We start from the raw sequence: 24,310 nt of genomic DNA, 5'->3' as shown, positions 1-24,310 counted from the left end.
ATATATATATATATATATATATATATATATATATATATATATATATATATATATATATATATATATAGACAGAGGGAGTGAGATGTATATGTGTATACTTGATATTTTCTACTCTATTCTACTCTTAACACAGTATCAATCCGGAGTCCAGTACTGACAATAAAGCTGAATTTTGGCTTAAAGTTGAATACTTGAGGAGTTGGGTTCTGTCATATTCCACAGTTTGTATCTCATATTTAGCATCAAATGTTTGTATCTTTGAGTATATTTGACTTCTCTCTCAAAAATGAACCTAACAGTAATCAAGCTAGCTAGCATTAGCTTATAACTAAGCACTCCACCATCTTTTCCGAGTATGCTTACCTCAAGCTCCATGAAACCAACATGGTGATGGTCATAGATCTGCCATTAAATGAGTTCAACGTTGATTGGGTGACAATGTGCACATCCATGTTTTATATACAGTATCGCCTGTCAGCTCAGTTGAAAATTAAGCTATAAGCATTTATTTGATGCATCCTCAATAATCAGCTGTGTAACAAAACATAATGGATCCAGTCATAACTGAAGTCACACAGATTGATAACATGGTGCTTCAAGCTTTGACTTTAATGTTTAAACATGTGATCACAACACGGCAGTTACACAGTATTTTATCATCACTTGTCACACAATTCCTAAGATGCATAAACTCTATTAATCTGTACGGAATGTAAATATTTTATATGGATTAAGCTTTGTTTGCTAAGTTTTTTTATTATCAGAATTTGAGAAAGGAGAAACTCAGTGATCAGTAACTGTTACACAACAGACATGCAATACACACTGAAATAAGAACAAATATAAATCAAATAATTCATATCTTGAGACAAAAAAGGCCATGACTACACAAACCCCCCTCTTCATAAAAACCTCCTGACTGCAACACCTTTACATTCATTCTTACAGTTTCCCTGTTTGTTATAATCACCGATACACTATTAAGAAGTTTTAAGATTATGATGTACACAAAAGTTAAATCAGTGGAAAAAGTTTAAATCTGGACACACACTCTTCCCCCTACCCCGTTAAATTAATATGAAGCTGAAGGAGAAGATGCCTTTCAATATTCATTCAAATAGATACACTGTTTTCAACCACCTCTGGATCCATGTATGTGTACGGCAAGTCCAACCTTGAGTTTCTAGCTTTGATGTCTGCACTCAGCTTTTTGAGCTCTTCTTGAAATTCTTTTATCTTCAGGAGAGGAAACCTCTCAGTAAAATGCTTCTCTGGGTAGTTGCCAAGAAAAATCTGATGAGATCAATGGTACATTTAGTTTTGGTTCCACTATCACGTTGATCAAATATGTAACTCTAGCAAAATTTTCATGTATTTTACATTAAAATAAACAAACAGCAACATAAAACACAACATCTTTGGTGAGTACTTACACTATCAGAGGACTGCTTGCTGAGTAGCCATACTGTGGACATGGCATGCACTGTTGTGTTAACACTGGGGAATGTGTCCAGTATCGTTTTCTCAGTTGTTGTCCCCTTTTCTTTTGGTGGGGGAAGTTCCATGGTAGTAGGACTGTTGGGCATCCAGCCACCAAAATCGTACTGCATTGGTGAAGTAATTGATACATTATTTATAGGCTTTGAGAGATAGTTTTTAGGTCTGATAGCATTAACCTTTGGATCCAAATGTACCAAATATTCCACATGATTTCTAAGGTGTTTCACATCCAGATTTATCCATCAAGTGTAACATCACACGCTGTGCAGTTTTTTCAGTCGCGTTATTCAGCTTCTGCTCAAACTGCACGATTGACTCACAGGGGTTAGAAGTTCGTAGGTCACGATGCAGGGTCTCACACTATACAGCCCGATGCCCTGATGTGACCTGAGTGCTCACACTGTGCGTCCATAAAATGAAGGTTATAACAGATAATCTGTCCCTCGCTCTCCCTCTCTGTCTTTCACTCACACAGACACGCACCACCACCATCAACTTTGCTAAATTGCTAATGAAAAACATTGATCAGGCAGCTGTGATTGAGCAGCAATGTAAATCCAACTATTTTCACGGTTGTTGTAGTCGTGATAATTTTGTGAGGCCAAATCTAAAAGGCTCGGATGCGCTTGCCAAAGTTCTACAAGTTGTGCCTCCATCGCTTATGTCCAGATCACACGCTGCACTGCTGTGCTACTTCGTTTTTTCACTTTCATTTCTGTGTTTGCGCGTCAGCAGTGTGAGAGGCTGTGGTGACACCCTCACGACGGCTGACAGGATTTCAAACTGGTTTGATTTTCTTACGACGAAGCGATTGATGATCGGGAGCTGGTCATGAGGTGTTAATCTCGTTACCCCACGTATACTACACGATGCATGACACACGATGAAGGCGAAACTCAGGTTTCCAATCACCAAAACGGTCGCACGACTGAAAAATCAAAATGAGCCCAAAATTGCACAGTGTATGCCCAGCATAATGGGCTGAAAAATACGTTAACTTCTACCTTCCTTTAGCAAGTGCGGAAGTCCAACTTTTTGTGCAATGATTAGCATCTTTCTCTGCCTTTTGGGTGCTACCACAGGTGCCTTTGATGGTGCAAAATGTCTCGTCGACATTGTTGGGGAGAAAACTTACAAACAAACAGTACAGCACTTCAGAGTCACAGTGTTAGTGATTATATTTGACAAGCTGAATGCATTCTGTACTGGATAGGAGACACAGCACGAGATTGACTGACAATAGTCTACAGACAATCAGGACCCAGACCACAATGCACTTAATATTGCACTTAAAAAAAGCATTTAATATTGCACCAAAAATAAATAAATAAAAAATCTGCGACAACAAGGCCGCAAAAGGTGAACCGCACTACAGTGAGGGACCACTGTACTGAAAACTGATCACATTTTAGCCAAGAGAACATATTTTTATATCCACTGCACAAGGTTAGTGAGTAACATGTTGGTGGCTGGGTGATTTGAATTACTCACTGTGAAAAAAGTCCTGATCTTGAACTTAATGAAATCTTAGTAAATAAATAATTCTTTGCTGATTTGCTCAAATATCTAGTGTCTATAACACCATAAGCCCATGGACTGCAGTGAATTCTAAGTTTTTAAAAAAACAACTTAAAGACAGACTCTTTTCTTTGCTTTTTCTACCAGGCTACAATTTAGTGTTTGATGCTGCTGACTGTAATTCAATTCAATTCAATTCAATTTCATTTATATAGCGCCAAATCACAACAAAAGTTGCGTCAAGGCGCTTCATAGATACAGAGAAAAACCCAACAATCATATGACCCCCTATGAGCAAGCACTTTGGCGACAGTGGGAAGGAAAAACTCCCTTTTAACAGGAAGAAACCTCCGGCAGAACCAGGCTCAGGGAGGGGCGGCCATCTGCTGCGACCAATTGGGGTGAGAGAAGGAAGACAGGATAAAAGACATGCTGTGGAAGTGAGACAGAGATTAATAACAGATATGAGTCAATGCAGAGAGGTCTGTTAACACATAGTGAGTGAGAAAGGTGACTGGAAAGGAAAAACTCAATGCATCATGTGAATTCCCGGCAGCCTACGTCTATTGGAGCATAACTAAGGGAGGATTCAGGGTCACCTGGTCCAGCCCTAACTATATGCTTTAGCAAAAAGGAAAGTTTTAAGCCTAATCTTGAAAGTAGAGATAGTGTCTGTCTCCCGAATCCAAACTGGAAGCTGGTTCCACAGAAGAGGGGCCTGAAAACGGAAGGCTCTCCCTCCCATTCTACTTTTAAATACTCTAGGAACAACAAGTAGGCCTGCAGAGCAAGAGCGAAGTGCTCTAATAGGGTGATATGGTACTACAAGGTCATTAAGATAAGATGGGGCCTGATTATCTAAGACCTTGTATGTGAGGAGCAGGATTTTGAATTCAATTCTGGATTTAACAGGAAGCCAATGAAGGGAAGCCAAAACAGGAGAAATCTGCTCTCTCTTTCTAGTCCCTGTCAGGACTCTTGCTGCACCATTTTGGATTAGCTGAAGGCTTTTCAGTGAGTTTTTTGGACATCCTGATAATAATGAATTGCAGTCGTCCAGCCTGGAAGTAATAAATGCATGAACTAGTTTTTCAGCGTCACTGTGAGACAGGATATTTCTAACTTTAGAGATGTTGCGCAAATGGAAGAACGCAGTCTTACATATTTGTTTAATATGTGCGTTGAAGGACATGTCCTGGTCAAAAATGACTCCAAGGTTCCTCACAGTGATACTGGAGGCCAAGGTAATGCCACCCAGAGTAAGAATCTGGTTAGATACCATATTTCTAAGATTTTCAGGGCCGAGTACAATAAACTCAGTTTTATCTGAATTAAGAAGCAGAAAGGTCTTTATGTCTTTAAGACATTCCTGCAGTTTAACTAATTGGTGTGTGTTATCTGGCTTCATGGACAGATAGAGCTGGGTGTCATCTGCATAGCAGTGAAAATTTATGCTGTCTTCTAATGATGCTGCCTAAGGGAAGCATGTATAATGTAAACAGAATTGGTCCTAGCACCGAACCCTGTGGAACTCCATAATTAACCTCAGTGGGTGAAGAGGACTCTTCATTTACATGTACAAATTGGAGTCTATTAGATAGATATGATACAAACCACTGCAGTGCAGTACCTGTAATACCTACAGCATGTTCTAATCGCTCTAATAGGATATTATGGTCAACAGTATCGAATGCTGCACTAAGGTCTAGCAGGACAAGCACAGAGATGAGTCCACTGTCAGAGGCCATAAAAAGATAATTTGTAACCTTCACTAAAGCTGTTTCTGTGCTGTGATGAGCTCTGAAACCTGACTGAAACTCTTCAAATAAACCATTCCTCTGCAGATGATCAGTTAGCTGTTTGACAACTACTCTTTCAAGGATTTTTGATATGAAAGGAAGGTTCGAGATTGGCCTATAATTAGCTACGACTGCTGGGTCTAGAGATGGCTTTTTAAGTAAAGGTTTAACTACAGCCACCTTGAAGGCCTGTGGTACATAGCCGATTATTAGAGATAGGTTGATCATATTTAAGATCGAAGAATTAATTGATGGCAGGACTTCTTTGAGCAGTTTTGTAGGAATGGGGTCTAAAAGACACATTGATGGTTTGGAGGAAGTAATTATTGAAGTTAACTCAGAAAGATCAATTGGAGAAAAAGAGTCTAACTTAACATCAATGGTACTAAGAGTAGCTGTAGATAATATTACATCTGTGGGATGATTATTGGTAATTTTTATTTGTGAAGAAGTTCATGAAGTCATTACTAGTTAACGTTAAAGGGATGGTTGGCTCAAAAGAGCTCTGACTTTTTGTCAGCCTGGCTAATATTTTATTATGGTGATTAGAGCATGCTCTAGGTATTAAAAATACTGATTTGAATCATATTTACGTAACTCGAATTTGTTAATGATGGAGTTTCATAGCGTTTTATGTTAGGACTCTTTACATTATACATGCCTCTCTTAGGCAGTATCCTTAGAAGGTATAGCGTACCTTTTTTATTAAAAAAAAATTCTGTCCATTAGGCAGATGAAGTGTAAGTTTATCAGTACAGGCAGTCTTAAACACTGTACTTAGGACTGCTGGGTTAGGACTGGTACACCCAGTCTCAGTTGAGAAACTGTAATTAGATTACAGTTTCAATGTTATAGTTACTTGCATTACAAAAATGCAATGCTGCAGTGAGCAGCAACAAGTATTGTATAATATATTACTTCTTTTGAGTAAGGACCCCAACACTGGTCTTTAACATACAATATAAAGCACCTTGAAGTGAGAGTTATGATTCTGCCCTTTATAATTACCATTGAATTAAACTGAAAAACATTTAAAATCCTTCGCATGACTTTCTATCAACTTTTAGATTTCTTAATACATTGGAAGATAAATTATGAACTACTTGAATCACCTTATGACTAGGGATGGGTATCGAAAACCGGTTCTTGTTGAGAACCGGTTCCCACTGTTTCAATTCCTTGGAATCGTTTGCCATTTTTGCAAACGATTCCCTTATCGATTCCAGTCGCCCCGAATGACGTCACCACGTTGCGGAGCGTCATTTACCTGGCAGGAAACATGGCGCCTAAGCGGCTCAAACGCTCAAAAGTTTGATTATACTTTATGAGAACCGATGACAACAGGGCAACTTGCAAAGTAGATATTTCATTTAAGGGAGGAAACACTACGAATATGCAAAAGCATTTGCTCACAAAACACGCGATGACACGCGTTTTTAATTCCGCTCCGGACTCGTGACTCTCAACCCAGCAGCAGCGCTACCGTTTGCACGTCCTCTCCCGTTAATGCGGCAGGTAAATAATCAACTAACAGTGCATATTATGTTAGCGCAATCTGCCTTATTACAAGACCTGCCATTACTGTACATGTAGGTGACCATGATGAGAGAGACAGAGTCTGGCTGGCGCTCGCTGGCAGTTCTCGCTGCAGTCTACCGGTAGCGTCTCCTTTCAGGCCAGGATAGACTAATGTCACCGAGCAGTGTCTAAGTTTGTGGTCAAAGGCTTGCACCCATTTGCCACAGCAGATGCCCCCGATTTTTGGTAAGTGAATGTGTTTAATTGTAGGCAGGGACATTACTGGATATTCTTGTGTAATTGCCACAGAACAATTTATGTTATACTTTGTTATTGCTACAGAAGAATGTTGCAGCTTTAAGGCAGGGATGACTCCTGGAGTTGCTTTCTCACTGCATATGCTTTATTTCACAATCAGATCGATTCGATAACAAAAACATACAGCAGCTCCTCTCCTACTCCTAGCCCTTCGCTGCGGTGGAAAAAAGAACGACTTCAATCCCCTTCAAGGAACATACGTACAAAATAGTTTTCCTGATACACCAATGGGGCGTTCAATGCCATCTTGTAAATATGAGTACTCTGGCAGAGTAACAGTTCAAATGAAAAATACACCAGAACAAACAAGCAAACAAAAAAAGAAGTGTGGGGTACCTTTGAACCAATGAACAAAGTATAACAATTTATACTTTTTAACATAACCCGACCCCGTCAATATGTGATATGTCTCACAAGAATATTTATTTTATTATTTTACATTTACAATTTTTTTTTCCTGGGGACCCTGTGACACCCCATTGAAGAGCCGTAGGCTGGATCTCTCAAGATCTCACTGTTGGGTTTGTAAGGCCATGTTACTCCTAAATTTCTATCTTGTTCAAAGAGAAGATATAAAACAAAGCTCTGAGCTAATCGACCTTAGTGTTCTCCTTTTTTAAAAAAAAAAAAAGAATCGATAAGAGAATCGATAAAGAATCGAATCGTTAAACAGAATCGAAAATGGAATCGGAATCGTTAAAATCTTATCAATACCCATCCCTACTTATGACTTAAAAGGAGGGCTGTGGCCTACAACAATGGTCATCACTGTAGTACATGAATGAGTGCACAATAAATGGCATTCCGATTGGAAATAGTTGTACGTAATTTCTGCTTCCATGTTCACGAGGTAAAGTTCAATTATGATCATAGAATACAATAAGCATTAAGTAATGTATTGTATTCACTGCTGATGGAGTTGCATCAACTCCTTCATAAACCTCAAAATTTTAGTGGATTTATCTATGCAAAAGTGATCCATGCAGAGAGAACTGAGAAAATCTGATGTGAACATCATCACTGATAATCAGGATATATTAAAATGCTTCACCTGTCCAGAGTTGACAGCTGAGTGCTGGGCAGAGCAAGTGAAGATCACCATGGTGACAAACTTGACCATCTCATCCATAGTGCTAAATTCTTGAGGAATTCCTGACAGAATAGGCAGAATAAATTATGAATTATGTCAACACAGAAATTAAATATAATATAATAAACAATGAACCACCTGTGGTTTCCTGTGAAAGAAATCCATACTGAAAAATTTCTTTAATCCAGTTCTGCAGTTCTGTGTCTTCTTGGACCTCAGCATCAGTCTTGTAGTAGAAGGCAAGTGTTGACTTCACCAACCTTTGGCCAAATGGAGACACATTCAAACATGTACCTACTTCCATTGATGGTTTCTAAAACACATTTAAAAAGCTATAATGCATAACAGATAAAATAAATATAAAATATGTATGTTGGGTAATCAGGTTGTTAGTTTTTAACTGTTGCAAATCGGCAACGCCTGCCTCGAGAGGGTTAAAATCTAAAGAATTATGGATTTAATCAACTGCTCCCGTAACGGAACTGACATCCTCTTCTCGACAAAAAGCCTGGGCTCAGGAGAGCCCAATTGGCCTGCAGAGACGTTTGCTGTGTGATACTCTATGGCCGGTTGTGTTGTGTATTTAGCGACATTATCGATGGAGGACATTGAATGAGATCTACCAATTCGGAACCTCGATAACAGAGTTCTGGGTGATTGGATCTGGCTCGGACCTAGCTTATCGAAGAACAAGAAGCAGCCACAGCTGTTCAAAATCCCACCAGGCTGGCCGACAAGATAGACGATGAGTGGAGCTGTGAGTACTCAGACTGTGTTTATTGAACGCATATGGGCAAGATCTTGGAGAAGCTCACGGCTCTGCAATAGGAATTGAGAGATTTAGTCACCAGTGACAGACATTAGACCAGCTCTAAAAACTGGATGCAGTTGTTCGCACTAAACACAAACAACCACCATCTTCACTCATGCGGCTATCCCACTAGCAACAGATAGAGACCTGCCAAGGTTGAAGTTGACTGGAACAACAAAATTCTTCACTAATAACTAATGGTGCAATGGATAAAGGTTGATCCGTAATCCGAACTGATCCCAATCCACAGTTCTGTACGCAGGTGATCCGAAGATTCGAAAAAGAAGGAAAAAAAGTGTATGGTTCACGTCGTCAGTCTGTCAAGTGATAATTATGGCCAGTGTTAGTGGTCCAAGTGGAGGAGCAGAGGAGTTTGCGGCATTTAAGCAGCCCTTTGCTGCCCAATCCGACTGGGCTAAAGCTATTACAAAAGCTACTGGAGTGTTTAGCTGCAGACGGGAGGCCGTATTCCCTTGTGCTAAACAAGGGGTTTAAACTATGACGAATGTGCTTGAGCCACGCTATGATATCCCGTTGCGCGTCCACTTCAGTGACAAGATTGTACCCAGGCATTTACGAGCAGGAAAAGTTTAAAGTTATGGCTGAACTGTCACAGACATCTTCTGTTGCCCAACTACAAATGGGTGGACCTCCAGGTCAACGGAAAGCTACGTGACCGTGACCACTGATTATATCACAGCGGAGTGGTAGATACAAAGTCCTGTACTGCCTTGTATTGCACCTTAATTTGTTTTTATATAATTGCGTGGAATGAGTCTTGTGTTGAATGTTTTTAATAGGCAAAAAATATTTAACTAAGTTAATAAGAAATTTTTTTTTTTAAAATTCATTTTTTTCTTTTTTTTGCCGATCTGAAAATTGATCCGATCCGTGACTTGAAACCGTAATCCGATCCGAACCGTGAGATTTTTGATCTGTTGCACCACTACTAATAACAAGATTGTTGTCTGAACTTTCTGTCTGACCTTCAAGGCCACCTGGGTCCACTGGAGACTTGATCTTCTTTCTCCTTCTTTTTTTCTCTTTCTCTCACCCAAACCGATCGCAGCAGATGGCCGCCCCTCCCTGAGCCTGGTTCTGTGGGAGGTTTCTTCCTGTTAAAAGGGAGTTTTTCCTTCCCACTGTCGCCAAAGTGCTTGCTCATAGGGGGTCATATGATTGTTGGGTTTTTCTCTGTATCTATTATTGTAGGGTCTGCTGTACAATATAAAGCATGGGGTGAACACGGGATACACTCACACACATACTCATGTAACGGACACAGACACTGAGTTGTTTTTGTTTTGCTGTCCTTAAACTGCTCTCCTAGTGGAGGTGAGTCTGAGTAGAGTCCTTTTTTTCTCCTCCTGTCCCTGATGTTGTGAATTTTCACTGTTCTTTTTAAATGCTATCTATTCTGACCTGTCTCCGCAATGTGATGTTTGTGTAATATATGTATGGTCAGAAGGGTCAGTTTCACTGCAGGCAACTGCATGTCACAAATAAAGGCTTCATTCATTTATTCTTTCATTTAAAATAATAACTGGGAAGCCATCTGGAAGAATTTTGTTTTTGTTTCGGCAAGCATCTGAAAGTACATTACTAAATTTACCAGGGTGTGAAGAATGGCCTAGGTGAACTTCGAAATAAATTGAAGTTATTCTGTATGTTGTGTCAGACAAAGTGGTAATAGAACCTGTTGATGATTTCCCAAAGCTGGAGTCCATCATCCCTGTAGTAGAAGTTTGGCACATCTTTCAGTCCACGTTCCTCAATATCATCTGGGATACAGAGGGAGCTGTAGGTCAGTGAGGTCAGTGATCTTCTCAGGATTGTGAGGGCACCCTCTCCACCAGAAGATGTAAACTAGGAAACAGTCAAATCTTAGTGGCAAAAAAATACATGTTGGTCAAAAAGAACATTTGTTTGTCCTTTTTGTTTGTTTATACCTTAGCAAAAGTTCCTCCTTTAGATATCAGAAGCATCTGAGCTAAGAAGTTGATGTTCAAAGTGTAGCGAGTGTGAGGTATGAGAAGCTGAGGGAAGCAGAGAAGTTCATTTGTAAGAAGACTACTTTTTCCTTTCTTGTCTGATGTTTTATATTCAAATGTTTAATTCTGCTGTATAACATATATGTAAATGGCTAACATCAAAGTCACAAGTTTTGTTGCTTTCTGTACCATTTACCATTGTGTTACATCTTCGAAACAATTAATCAACTTTACATACCTTGTACAGTGGATGCACCATTGGAAGGTTGCGGAGCAGTGACACTGCAAAAACCTCAGCCAGCAGATGAGTGCGCAGCAGATGAGCATTTAGTTCATAAAGGTTGAAGTTTGCACTTCTCACAAACGTCTTGGCCAACAACCAGTCGTACTCAGAATCACTAGGATAAAAAATCGGGTTGTCCTTTGTTGGTTTCTGCTTCAGCTGCAGGAGAAGGAATAAATGTGTTTTCTTACTTATACTACCTTTTTTTTTTAATCATTACGAACTGCTAACCATCAAACACTTTTATAGATGTTGAGCAGACCAACTCAAACACAAACTGCAATGAAAAGCTTTATTTACTGTAAAAATAACGATTAAAGGCGCAGGAAAGAAACAGACCGAGGATCTTTGATAATCCAGGGAGACAGAGAAATGGCAGTTAGTGACTGGAAAGCACATGACTAGAAAAAGATTTGGATACTGAATGAAAGAATTTAAAGGTGAGTAGAGATTATTTGTCAAGTTAAAAAGGTCTTGTGTGAGGAGTTTGAGGAAAGGTGGCTGAGGCAGAGAGGAATAAAGGTAAGAGTAGTGGTGTGTGAGAGGCATAGAGGTGTTCAGGTAAGCAGCACACAGTGCAGGATTTACGGTGGCAGGACAGTCTGATGAAAGTGGAGAAGGGTCATGGCTGATATTCTTCTGAAAGATCCTGGGAAAACTGGCAAGCTGGAAGGAGGACTGCCGAAAAGCAAAAGTAGAAACTGCAGATTGACACTTTCCCAAAATTCAAGTCACAACAAAACCACCAGAGCAGAGACAACAGTCAGGCGTAGGATATCTGCCTCGTTGCTACTTAAATACACTAGGTTGACAGAACCAAATGGCCCTAGTTGTGCCAGAGAAACCATGTACACCACAGTCACACCCAGCTGCCCAACTGTTCCTGAAAAGCAAAACAGAAAGCGGTAGGTAAACCCCATCCACGCTGGATCGTACCAGTCCTCCTTTCCCCTGGTTGGCAAATCAATGATTCTACGTCACAGAAAAGTCTGCCTTCGTATCCTCTGGCTGTGATGTAGGTGTTAAGGCATGGAGGGAACTGTGATTTCAGTCTCTTCGCCCTTGTAATGTAATTTATAGATAATTGAAAGGGGAGAGACTAGTAGCCGAGAGTCTTAGGGGTCATGTGGAGGAAGGAGCCACTGCTGTTTGTGTCAAAATATTACTAGGGAACTAAAGATAAATCTGCAGTCTCTAAGTCAGGTTTAAGGACCCAATTTGGGGCTGAAGGGATGGTGAATTGTAAGAAGTGTGACAAACAGAACGTGCTGATCAAAAACCCTGTGATGATGATGGTGGGGAGTAACTGGCAGTTACTTCCACAGGAGCCTCAAGGGCCAAACCTCCGTACTGAGTTGTTTCATAAGCTAACCCATACGGAAAAGAAATAGTAAAAACTTATATGTGATTTACTCATGAAAGTGGCCACTTTCTCATTACTTTCATACATTGTTTTAGTAAGTATCCAAAACATACAAGTTTCATTATATAATTTTTCAAGGGATCTTATATCTGTTTTTACTCTTGTATGCTTTTCATACAAGTTTCACACAAGACAGATACAAACTTTATAAGATTTATATATATCTTTTCCATATGGGAACTGTCAATTAAATTCAGCACCAGAGTTTAAAATCACTTAAAAAGAAAGAGTGCCAGTGACAGGTTGTTGCATGTGGGGACCTTCGAGTCCAGAAGACACCGCTTACCAGTACCGCCACATTTGGAGGTTGGCACTTTCTTTAGGTTGAATGAGGCAGGTGGCCAAGAAAGGACAGACAGATCGCAATATGTGCAGAGTCACTCCACAAATCTCTGCCATCACCTTTGATGCCGGTCTTGTGTGACCCTGCTGCATTGGCTCCCATGCTACAAGCTAACAGATAAATCCCAATAGCTAAATTGACAAGATGAGAATTTTGAGAATCTTGTATGATCTTGTTGTGATTGTTTTAAGTTTCTGTCTGCTGTTTTTATCTTTGCTTTGTGTTGTTGGCGTTTTGTTCATATCTAAATATTAAGAGAAAGATCACATGTGACTCCTCATTAGGATAGGATTAGTGTAGGTGTATGAGATTTTAACTTCAGTTTGATATTGTTAGATGATATTCCTGAGTAGGGATGGGTATCGTTTAGGTTTTATCCGATATCGGTGCCAAACCGGTACTTTTGAAACGGTGCCGGTGCTTAAACGGTGCTCAAACCGGTGCTTAAAGAATGGAGAACACAAAATTGGTCCAAAAACCTCTCATGTTCAGCTGTTTTTTTTTGTAAAAAGATAACAATGTTAGCCTTTTCTGCAGCTATGGGGCATATATGGTATCACTCTTGGCTGGAAGCAGTGCTTAAACAATGGAAAAAACACAAACTTTGTCCAAAAACCTCTCATGTTTAACTGTTTTCCACTTTTTCTTTGGTCATTTTAGCCTTTTTGGCCAGGGTGAAGGGAGTATCTGCCATCAAACAAGAAGTCAGCTGCATGTAACTACGACTGTGTTTGCTAGTTCACCTTATATGCATTCATTTAATAATGTGGTTAGCCTACTCAGCATAAATTACACACGAACAACATTAAGCTACTCACGCAGAGAAGAACGGCTGCTGCTGCCATTATCATCCGTCATCATTTTTGCTACACTGGCAGGGCTAGGGGCCAGGACTCTCCTCTTCGGGTGCAGTAGATGCGCTCGGTGTGAGGTCTCGCAGCACGCTATCAAATACGGCGCATTTTTCGGCTTTAAAAAAAACGCTATGCGTCGCCAGGTGTTTCATCGGATTTGAGGTGTTACCTCCTTTGACAGTATCACAGTATCACCTTAAAGCACTTGTTGCAGGCTGCTGAGTTTGCATATTTTGCTGTGAAGTACAGCCAGACTTTTGACCGCTTGCCTTGGGCATTTTTAATCTGTAGCTCCGCTCTAAAATAACGTACGTACCTGGACCCGCCTACTATCCTCGGAAACGTAAAATGATTGGCTAGAATTCAAAGTGTATGACATCTCAGGAAAAAAAAGCACCGAAATAAAGCACCGAAATGTGCGCTGCTTTTCGGTCTGGTTACTACCATTTATGTCAGAACCGATACCGGTACCCATCCCTATTCCTGAGACATTCCTTGATATGCTGCTTAGAGATAGTGGTTATTCTCAAAGCTGAGCCAACCAGAATCTATCCAGCCTTTAAGCGATGATGTGCTGAATCCTGCTTCCGGTCCAAAAGTACTCTGCTTTAATAGGGCTATTGTGCTTTTAACATATTTTAATGCTTTGTATCTTGTTCTATTTCATCTCAACAAGCCCCTAAAAACAGTCAGTGATCACTGTCGGCCTCTCTCTATTTTTATTTCCGCTAATCATTTTAAAGCTCAGTTTTTTAAAACCTTACGATGTAACTACAGCACAGCCCATGCAGCAGTATATTAATGACTAACCTTGTTTTGTGGATGGATTATCTCACTTGTTCCCCTGACTGAAGTTTGGTCCGTTTACAGCATCCTGCCATGCTAATGTTATGCTAACATAGCTGTGTCGCTAGCGATCATGCAGCACATCATTATATACCTGCTAGTTTTCTGTCTTCATTTATGTTGGGAGTGATAGCAGAGCTGTAACGTTTTAATTTTTTCAGAAGTCTCTCATTCAGAACATGGTGTATTATATTTAAATGGAAGCTAGCGAGCTAACTCCCTGCTAACTTCGACTTCAGTTAAATTTCATAAATAATTCAGTTTTCATGGATGCCTGGATGTTAAACTTAATCATTGCACCTGGTAAAACAGCAACACTGATCATTTTATTAAAGATGAATGAATTTAGACAGTTTTTAAACTCTCAGTAATGCTGCAGAGATCTTTTGACTTAGGAACCTGCAGCGGAGTTTGGGCCCAGACGCGGCTAATGACGTCAGCCTTAAAGACCGGATAGACAATCAATAAGAGAATTGATAATGAATGGAATCCACGAGTGATATTGATATTGGAATTGGAATAAATTCTTATTAATTTCATTCCCTAGCTAAAGCTACTGAGAACTTTTTTCTGGCACAGACATTGGCAACAACAACAGGGATTGGTTTAGCAAGAGCTAATCTCTATGCAGAAGGAAAAAGATAAACAAAATCCATATACAATAGATGCACATTGTCTAAAGCAATTTGAGTGCTCAGGTAGGCTTGAAAAGTGCTATATAAGAACCAGTTAATTTACGTTATTAATGTCTGAGTTCTAAGCTCACCTGAATAGCAACTGGCATTAACTGATCAGCATTGTTTTTCCAAAGTAGGACAAGCGGGGCCATCAAGAACTGTTTGTTCCCATTGATGGTGTTTGACTCCACTTCATCCAAAATCTTGTAGTCACACAGGAAGATGTTACCCTTCTGTTTGAAATTTCAGAAGGAATGACAAATTATTTGACCCCATGCATTTAGTCTGGGTATTACAACTGCAAAGTAAAATTTGCCAATACAAATACCTCACCAACATACAAATAAGAGCAACCAGATATCAGTCAACTTTATTTAATAGAAATTTAAATTAAATAAACCTCCATTTCTTCTGCCAAATTATGCTGACCATCAGGGAAAACCGTTTCATCCGTGACAGATAAGTTATTGGGCAGTTGTGTACAGCGTTGGATCAAAATGGGATTGGTACCATTTAGAAACTGATAGCCAAAGAATGCATCTTCCTTCCAGTGTTTAGAGACGTATTCTAGAAATAAAACATAATTTTACTTCTCTGTGTTTAAAATGCTTTACAATCCTTCTCAACCACTGTTAATATCATAAAATTTGACCGCAGGCAAAAAACAGGAAAGTAAAATTCATCATGTCATGGACATAAATGCCAGAGTCCTAATAATATGACTTATTCTATGTTACTTTATGTGCTATTATACATTATATAATATGGTCTAATGATTGTTCATTACCTGAAACCTGAGTTTTGTGGACATTTAATAGTTGTTTAATATCCTCTATACAATTAAACTTGTTAGACTGAAGCATTCCCATCAGTCCCAGCCTTCCCAGTCTAGAAAAAAACACAGTAGCTTTTTCAGATGATTAGAATCATATATATATATATATATATATATATATATATATATATATATATATATATATATATATAACAGGGCATTGTTGGAATGCTACTACGCAAGTAACCCCGGCGGAAGGGGCTACATGAATAGGATGGATTCTTCGATACCCAACATCCACAATGACGGCGAAACAACTAGTAGCTCAGTGTTCCAACATTCGAAAGAAGGGACTGCTCTCACAGCTAGAGATTGACGAGGTACAACACAAATGCTATGGCAAGGAGGAGTCAGGACGCCAGGTCAGGGGGGCGATATCATCACCCCCACCCGAGATTGGGTACATAGCCCTAAGTGCAATAGGAGAAGGATTGCACGTTAAGTGCGAGAGGAACTGACCTGAAAGATAGGATCATGGCCAAGCTTGAAACCTGGATCCCCCGTAGCCGGTTACCAAGATTAAGTGAAGTACCCTCAGAAGGTCTGCTAGATGATGTTAATGCAGCACTACGGACAATACCTACAACCACAATTACCGACACTAACAAGCTGATCTACAATACGGCAGCAGTGATCAGTGAGATGCTTGGCTACAAGATGAACAGCCACAAGGGGCAGTACCCTCCATGGAGAAGGAGGCTAGAGGGCAAGATCAAAGTAGCACGGAGGGAGGTTTGCCAACTAACGGAGTTGCAGAAAGGTGCGACAAAGAAGGTGCATAAGAAATACAGCAAGCTGTCCATACCTGAGGCCTTGGAAACTGCCAAGCAAAGACTCACAGCCTTGGCCAGCCGCTTGAGGAGGTACACCAGAGAGATAGAAGGCAGGAGAATAAACCAGCTGTTCTCCACAGAACCAGCAAAGGTGTACTCTCAGTGGCAAGGGAACAATAATAATAAGAGAACAGCACCACCCAGGCTGGAGACCGAGCAATACTGGAAGAGCATATGGGAGAAGGACGCAACCCATAACGGCAATGCTCAGTGGCTAGTGGATCTGAGGGCAGACCACAGCGACCTCCCCGAACAGGGTCCAGTAACCATCACAGTGGCAGATATCCAAGAAAGGGTCTCCAGTATGAAGAGTTGGACAGCACCAAGGCCCGACATGGTTCACGCCTACTGGCTAAAGAAGCTGACTGCACTCCACGAGCGTCTGGCAGCACAAATGAACCAGCTGCTAGTTAACGAGAGACACCCGGAATGGCTAACCGAAGGTCGGACGGTCCTGATCCCCAAGGACCCCAAGAAGGGACCGGTCACCTCCAACTACCGACCAATAACCTGCCTCAGTACTACATGGAAGCTCCTGTCAGGCATCATATCAGCTAAGATGAACAGGCACATGGGTCAATACATGAGCGGGACACAGAAAGGAATTGGCAAGAATACCAGAGGCGCAAAACACCAGCTACTGGTAGACAGAACAGTCAGCCGAGACTGCAAGACCAGACTGACCAACCTGTGCACTGCCTGGATTGATTACAAGAAGGCCTATGACTCAATGCCCCACAGCTGGATACTGGAATGCCTAGAATTGTACAAGATCAATGAGCCTTCATCAGGAACTCAATGGGGATGTGGCGTACAACACTAGAGGCCAACTCCAAGCCCATAGCACAAGTCACCATCAAGTGCGGGATCTACCAAGGAGATGCTCTGTCCCCACTGCTGTTCTGCATAGGCCTGAACCCCCTCAGTGAGATCATTAACAAGACTGGCTACGGATACTGACTACAGAACGGAGCAGTTGTCAGCCACCTCCTGTACATGGATGACATCAAGCTGTATGCCAAGAGTGAACGAGACATCGATTCACTGATCCACACTACCAGGCTATACAGCAATGACATTGGAATGTCGTTCGGACTGGAGAAGTGTAGTCGGATGGTAACAAAGAGAGGGAAGGTAGTCAGAACTGAGGGGATTGAACTACCAGAAGGCAACATTGCAGACATAGAGGACAGTTACAAGTACTTGGGGATCCCGCAGGCGAATGGGAACCATGAAGAGGCCGCTAGAAAAGCTGCAACCACCAAGTACCTGCAGAGGGTCAGGCAAGTCCTGAGGAGTCAGCTGAATGGTAAGAACAAGATCCGGGCCATCAACACGTACGCCCTGCCCGTGATCAGGTACCCTGCTGGGGTAATAGGCTGGCCAAAGGAGGAGATAGAAGCCACTGACATAGGAAGGGGGCCGGGGACTGGTGAGTGTCAGCACCACAGTCCAGGATGAGACAACGAACATCCAAGAATACATTGGCAAGATGGCCCCAACTGACCGAGTGCTCAGTGAATACCTCAGGCAGCAGAAACCCAACAAAGAGGAGGGAGACGAGGAACCATCATGGAAGGACAGGCCCCTGCACGGTATGTACCACCGGCAGATAGAGGAGGTGGCTGATATCCAGAAATCCTACCAGTGGCTGGACAAAGCTGGACTGAAAGACAGCACAGAGGCACTAATCATGGCAGCACAAGAACAAGCTCTGAGTACAAGATCCATAGAGGCTGGGGTCTATCACACCAGGCAAGACCCCAGGTGCAGGCTGTGTAAAGATGCCCCAGAGACAATCCAGCACATAACAGCAGGGTGCAAGATGCTAGCAGGCAAGGCATACATGGAACGCCATAACCAAGTGGCCGGCATAGTGTACAGGAACATCTGTGCCGAGTATAACCTGGAAGCCCCGAGGTCAAAATGGGAGATGCCCCCAAGGGTGGTGAAGAATGACCGAGCTAAGATCCTGTGGGACTTCCAGATACAGACGGACAAAATGGTGGTGGCTAACCAACCGGACATAGTGGTGGTAGACAAACAGAAGAAGACGGCCGTAGTGATCGATGTAGCGGTTCCGAATGACAGCAATATCAGGAAGAAGGAACACGAGAAGCTGGAGAAATACCAAGGGCTCAGAGAAGAGCTCGAGAGGATGTGGAGGGTGAAGGTAATGGTGGTCCCCGTGGTAATCGGAGCACTAGGTGCGGTGACTCCCAAGCTAGGCGAGTGGCTCCAGCAGATCCCGGGAACAACATCGGAGATCTCTGTCCAGAAGAGCGCAGTCCTGGGAACAGCTAAGATACTGCGCAGGACCCTCAAGCTCCCAGGCCTCTGGTAGAGGACCCGAGCTTGAAGGATAAACCGCCCGCAGGGGCGTGCTGGGTGTTTTTTATATATATATATTTATAAAACACCCAGCATCGGTGAATACCGAGTGCTCAGTGGTATTCACTGAGCACTCGGTCAGTTGGGGCCATCTTGCCAATGTATTCTTGGATGTTCGTTGTCTCATCCTGGACTGTGGTGCTGACACTCACCAGTCCCCGGCCCCCTTCCTTCCGCTTAGCGTACAGCCTCAGGGTGCTGGACTTGGGGTGAAACCCTCCATGCATGGTAAGGAGCTTTCTTGTCTTTATGTCAGAGGCTTCTATCTCCTCCTTTGGCCAGCCTATTACCCCAGCAGGGTACCTGATCACGGGCAGGGCGTACGTGTTGATGGCCCGGATCTTGTTCTTACCATTCAGCTGACTCCTCAGGACTTGCCTGACCCTCTGCAGGTACTTGGTGGTTGCAGCCTTTCTAGCGGCCTCTTCATGGTTCCCATTTGCCTGCGGGATCCCCAGGTACTTGTAACTGTCCTCTATGTCTGCAATGTTGCCTTCTGGTAGTTCAATCCCCTCAGTTCTGACTACCTTCCCTCTCTTTGATACCATCCGACTACACTTCTCCAGTCCGAACGACATTCCAATGTCATTGCTGTATAGCCTGGTAGTGTGGATCAGTGAATCGATGTCTCGTTCACTCTTGGCATACAGCTTGATGTCATCCATGTACAGGAGGTGGCTGACAACTGCTCCGTTCCGTAGTCGCTATCCGTAGCCAGTCTTGTTAATGATCTCACTGAGGGGGTTCAGGCCTATGCAGAACAGCAGTGGGGACAGAGCATCTCCTTGGTAGATCCCGCACTTGATGGTGACTTGTGCTATGGGCTTGGAGTTGGCCTCTAGTGTTGTACGCCACATCCCCATTGAGTTCCTGATGAAGGCTCTTAGGGTCCCATTGATCTTGTACAATTCTAGGCATTCCAGTATCCAGCTGTGGGGCATTGAGTCATAGGCCTTCTTGTAATCAATCCAGGCAGTGCACAGGTTGGTCAGTCTGGTCTTGCAGTCTCGGCCGATTGTTCTGTCTACCAGTAGCTGGTGTTTTGCGCCTCTGGTATTCTTGCCAATTCCTTTCTGTGTCCCGCTCATGTATTGACCCATGTGCCTGTTCATCTTAGCCGATATGATGCCTGACAGGAGCTTCCATGTAGTACTGAGGCAGGTTATTGGTCGGTAGTTGGAGGGGACCGGTCCCTTCTTGGGGTCCTTGGGGATCAGGACCGTCCGGCCTTCAGTTAGCCATTCCGGGTGTCTCTCGTTAACTAGCAGCTGGTTCATTTGTGCTGCCAGACGCTCGTGGAGTGCAGTCAGCTTCTTCAGCCAGTAGGCATGAACCATGTCGGGCCCTGGTGCTGTCCAACTCTTCATACTGGAGACTCTTTCTTGGATATCTGCCACTGTGATGGTTACTGGACCCTGTTCGGGGAGGTCACTGTGGTCTGCCCTCAGATCCTCTAGCCACTGAGCATTGCCGTTATGGGTTGCATCCTTCTCCCATATGCTCTTCCAGTATTGCTCCGTCTCCAGCCTTGGTGGTGCTGTTCTCTTATTGTTCCCTTGCCACTGAGAGTACACCTTTGCTGGTTCTGTGGAGAACAGCTGGTTTATTCTCCTGCCTTCTATCTCTCTGGTGTACCTCCTCAAGCGGCTGGCCAAGGCTGTGAGTCTTTGCTTGGCAGTTTCCAAGGCCTCAGGTATGGACAGCTTGCTGTATTTCTTAGGCACCTTATTTGTCGCACCTTTCTGCAACTCCGTTAGTTGGCTAACCTCCCTCCGTGCTACTTTGATCTTGCCCTCTAGCCTCCTTCTCCATGGAGGGTACTGCCCCTTGTCGCTGTTCAACGTGTAGCCAAGCATCTCACTGATCACTGCTGCCGTATTGTAGATCAGCTTGTTAGTGTCGGTAATCGTGGTTGTAGGTATTGCCCGTAGTGCTGCATTAACATCATCTAGCAGACCTTCTGAGGGTACTTCACGTAATCTTGGTAACCGGCTACGGGGGATCGAGGTTTCAAGCTTGGCCATGATCCTATTTTTCAGGTCAGTTCCTCTCGCACTCAACGATCCTTCTCCTATCGCACTTGGGGCTATGTACCCAATCTCGGGTGGGGGTGATGATATCGCCCCCCTGACCTGGCGTCCTGACTCCTCCTTGCCGTAGCATTTGTGTTGTACCTCGTCAATCTCTAGCTGTGAGAGCAGTCCCTTCTTTCGAATGTTGGAACACTGAGCTACTAGTTGTTTCGCCGTCATTGTGGATGTTGGGTATCGAAGAATCCATAGGTCCCTCATCCTATTCATGTAGCCCCTTCCGCCGGGGTTACTTGCGTAGTAGCATTCCAACAACGCCCTGTTTTATTTATATATATATATATATATATATATATATATATATATATATATATATATATATATATATATGTATTGTATTGTATGTATATGTATATGTATGTATATATATATGTATATATGTATGTATATATATATATATATATATATATATATATATATATGTATATATATATGTATATATATATGACATGAGGGGTTCACCCTGTGGCCCCAATGTAGACCATCTCCACAGTCTTAGTCAAAGAGAAGCGGATGTCATAGGGGAGTGATAAAACACTGTCTGCCTTCAGGTGGGAGATGCCCTGCTTGTCCCAGCTGGAAAAGAAGATAAAGGCAAAACATATAAAATATACAAAAACAAAATAACTTAAGTGTAGTGGAAAGGGATTATAGTACAGAAAACAAATGGCATTACTGACTAATTGTTTGTATATGCACATCTATGCTTCGACCATGCACATCAAATTCTAGCAGATATTATGTAGTGTTTAAATTATCTTGGTATTTCACAAATTTACATCCAACTGATCGAGCCAGGGGTGGAGAAGGATTTCAGGCCTTCATTCTATTGGTTCTCATGATGCTCTCATCTCTTACCTGTAGATTTTGCGTCTTTCCAGAAGCTCCTGTTCCCGACTGTACGGGCTAAGAATTCTGTGCTTGTCTTCAATTGCTGTGAGAGCTAGAAAAAACACACACAAGGTAAAAATTCTTTTAAAAGACAGAACGGTTTGGATTTGATCTACCTGCTTGGTCTGTTTCATTAGTTCTGGTTACCAGTTGCAGATGTTCCTGCTGGTTTTCATGATATTGTTTGTTTTTGTTTCAATTAATTCCAGATGTTTGTGGTCAGAGTTGATGATAAATTATAATATAAGTTATATCCATTATTCCTAGAATTTTGCTGTGCTTGCAGCACTTTTACTCTTACTTTTACTTTGTCGTGTAGTGTACTTAGTGTGTACTCAGTTTGTGTGTGGGCGTGTCAAAATAATGAGGAATCTCCGGAATGTTACAGATACTGGCCAAAAAACTACCAAAGGTAGATTGCAATGTAAACGCTGTCTTCAGGTGGAAAACTGGAGGAGCAATACACTTGCTGCTGATTTGCTCCTCCGTCTTGTGGTGGACAGGAACTATTCTCTCAAACACTCACTGAGGAGATCCAATTAGCAAATTCTTTATTGTCTATAAAATTTCTCTTAAAGATTTTAAAAAAAGAAAAAGAAAAAAGAAGACAGGCAGAAAAAAAAGAAGACTTTCTTAATGTGTCATTTTTCAGTTAATTTTTATAATCTTTATGATCTCTTCTAAATGAATAGCTACATCATTTTTTGCTTTTAATTTATTCATTTCTAACATTGACACAAACCTGCTCCCTCTCTGAAGTAGTGCGGCTTGCTGTTAGTGATCCAGCGGTAGACAGGAAAGCTGTATTTGCCTCCCTCAGGGGACGTCACATCCACCTTAGCAGGATACCAAGCCATGTTTGGGACAAGCGTCTGATTCTCTTTTTCTAGCTCTATCAGTGCTAGATGTCCAAGGGATTTTCGGCAGGACACAATAAAATGTGACACCTGAAGTAAAAGTAGCATATACCTTTGAATACCTTTGAAAAATGTACAATAGGTCAGCATGTATTAAACTGACAATTGTATTTTATCATACGTCTTTACCTCCTAGTAATCACAGTGCAGTTACTATACAGGCAAAATTAAAATGTACATTTCAGTTTCAGAGTATTTAATGCTATAAATCACGATGTAATCTCATATAACCATGGCACAAATTTAAACATCCATTTTCCTGTGGAGAATATTTTATCTGATTAGGAAGGATACCACCCTTCCCACTGTGGAAAGTACAGCCTTGTTTCGAATAACATGGCCAAATTGATTAAAAACTCCAGAATGTGACTAACTGTAGTTGAGTTTATGTACGACAGACTTTTAAGGTGGCTGTAATCAAACCACTATTTATTAAGCTCTCTCAGGTTTTGTCTTGTCTCCCACAGTTTGTGTTCCATCCACTCTCCCTATGCTCTCTTTTCTTTGACCTTACTTCCAAGTAATAACTTACTTCCAGATGGCTGCCTCTCCCTGAACTTGCTTCTTCTGGAAGACTTTTAACTTCTATAAGGGAGTTGATTTCCTACTGCCTTTATATTGCTCATAGCAGATTATCTGTTTGTTGTGGCTTTCTCTAATGTCGTATGCTCTTTACCTTAAAATAGAGACTACCTGGAGGTGACTGTTATTGTGAATTGAGTTTATATATATAAAAAAAGTAACTGAGTATCATACTTACTGCTCCCCTGTAGAAAGATGGCACACAGCTCCACAGGTGTGTGCGTTCACTCTCTCCATCTGTGCCGACTAGCTTAATGTAGATCTTGTTAAAAGTGGAGGCATTGGAGACATTGCCAGTGAAAATGATCACCTCATAATCGCCCATTTTCACTCTTGAAAGAAGAAAAATCCTGATGGGAACAAAATTATATTAACCAAAAGATATTATGAGAAGTAATTTCAAATGTGTCCTCTATCTACGATCAGTTTCAGTGCAGAAACTGTCAGTGTTATCTATCTTACCTCTGCTAATGACGCCAAGATCTTACTCTGAAGATCTTCCCTGTTCATCTAACAACTCAAAACCGATTTCTGTTTTTATGCAGAACTTGTGGGAGTGTCCTCTAAGGTGCATCTGTCAACAATGTTCAACCTTTTCAATGTTTCATTTCATTCGTTCATTTTAAATCTCTGCCGTTCTGTGTCTCTGCACAGAATAAGTCCTAATCCATTGATGCTTTGTGGGTGACATTAATTAGCTACACCAAGAATATACACAAAATCAATCTGCACTGCATTTTGAAGTGTTTCATTGTGTTTGCTGGTAAAGATTTTGGTCAAGGTCATATTTCAATACAGGT

General features: G+C 41.8%; 1 protein-coding gene across 1 annotated transcript; it reads right to left on the bottom strand.

The window, feature by feature from the left end:
* Window positions 1–883: 883 nt before the first annotated feature.
* Window positions 884–23,885, bottom strand: LOC146607910 (polyunsaturated fatty acid lipoxygenase ALOX15B-like). Its single transcript, XM_085348569.1, has 14 exons — window positions 23,689–23,885; window positions 22,754–22,958; window positions 21,979–22,063; window positions 21,583–21,696; window positions 15,759–15,859; window positions 15,372–15,538; window positions 15,061–15,204; window positions 10,784–10,987; window positions 10,504–10,590; window positions 10,251–10,420; window positions 7,882–8,003; window positions 7,705–7,805; window positions 1,434–1,604; window positions 884–1,293 (listed from the first exon to the last, which is right to left on the bottom strand). The coding sequence occupies exons 1-14, from the start codon at window positions 23,833–23,835 to the stop codon at window positions 1,114–1,116; spliced, it is 1,998 nt and encodes a 665-aa protein (XP_085204695.1). The 5' UTR covers window positions 23,836–23,885; the 3' UTR covers window positions 884–1,113.
* Window positions 23,886–24,310: the final 425 nt, after the last annotated feature.

The sequence above is a fragment of the Diplotaxodon limnothrissa genome, linkage group LG23 (genome assembly GCF_057381915.1).
Source record: "Diplotaxodon limnothrissa isolate DT_005_m linkage group LG23, D_limnothrissa_male_GT1.1, whole genome shotgun sequence".
Lineage (NCBI taxonomy): Eukaryota > Metazoa > Chordata > Actinopteri > Cichliformes > Cichlidae > Diplotaxodon > Diplotaxodon limnothrissa.
Note: the sequence above shows the minus strand (reverse complement) of the source record. Positions and strands in the feature narration are given on the sequence as shown.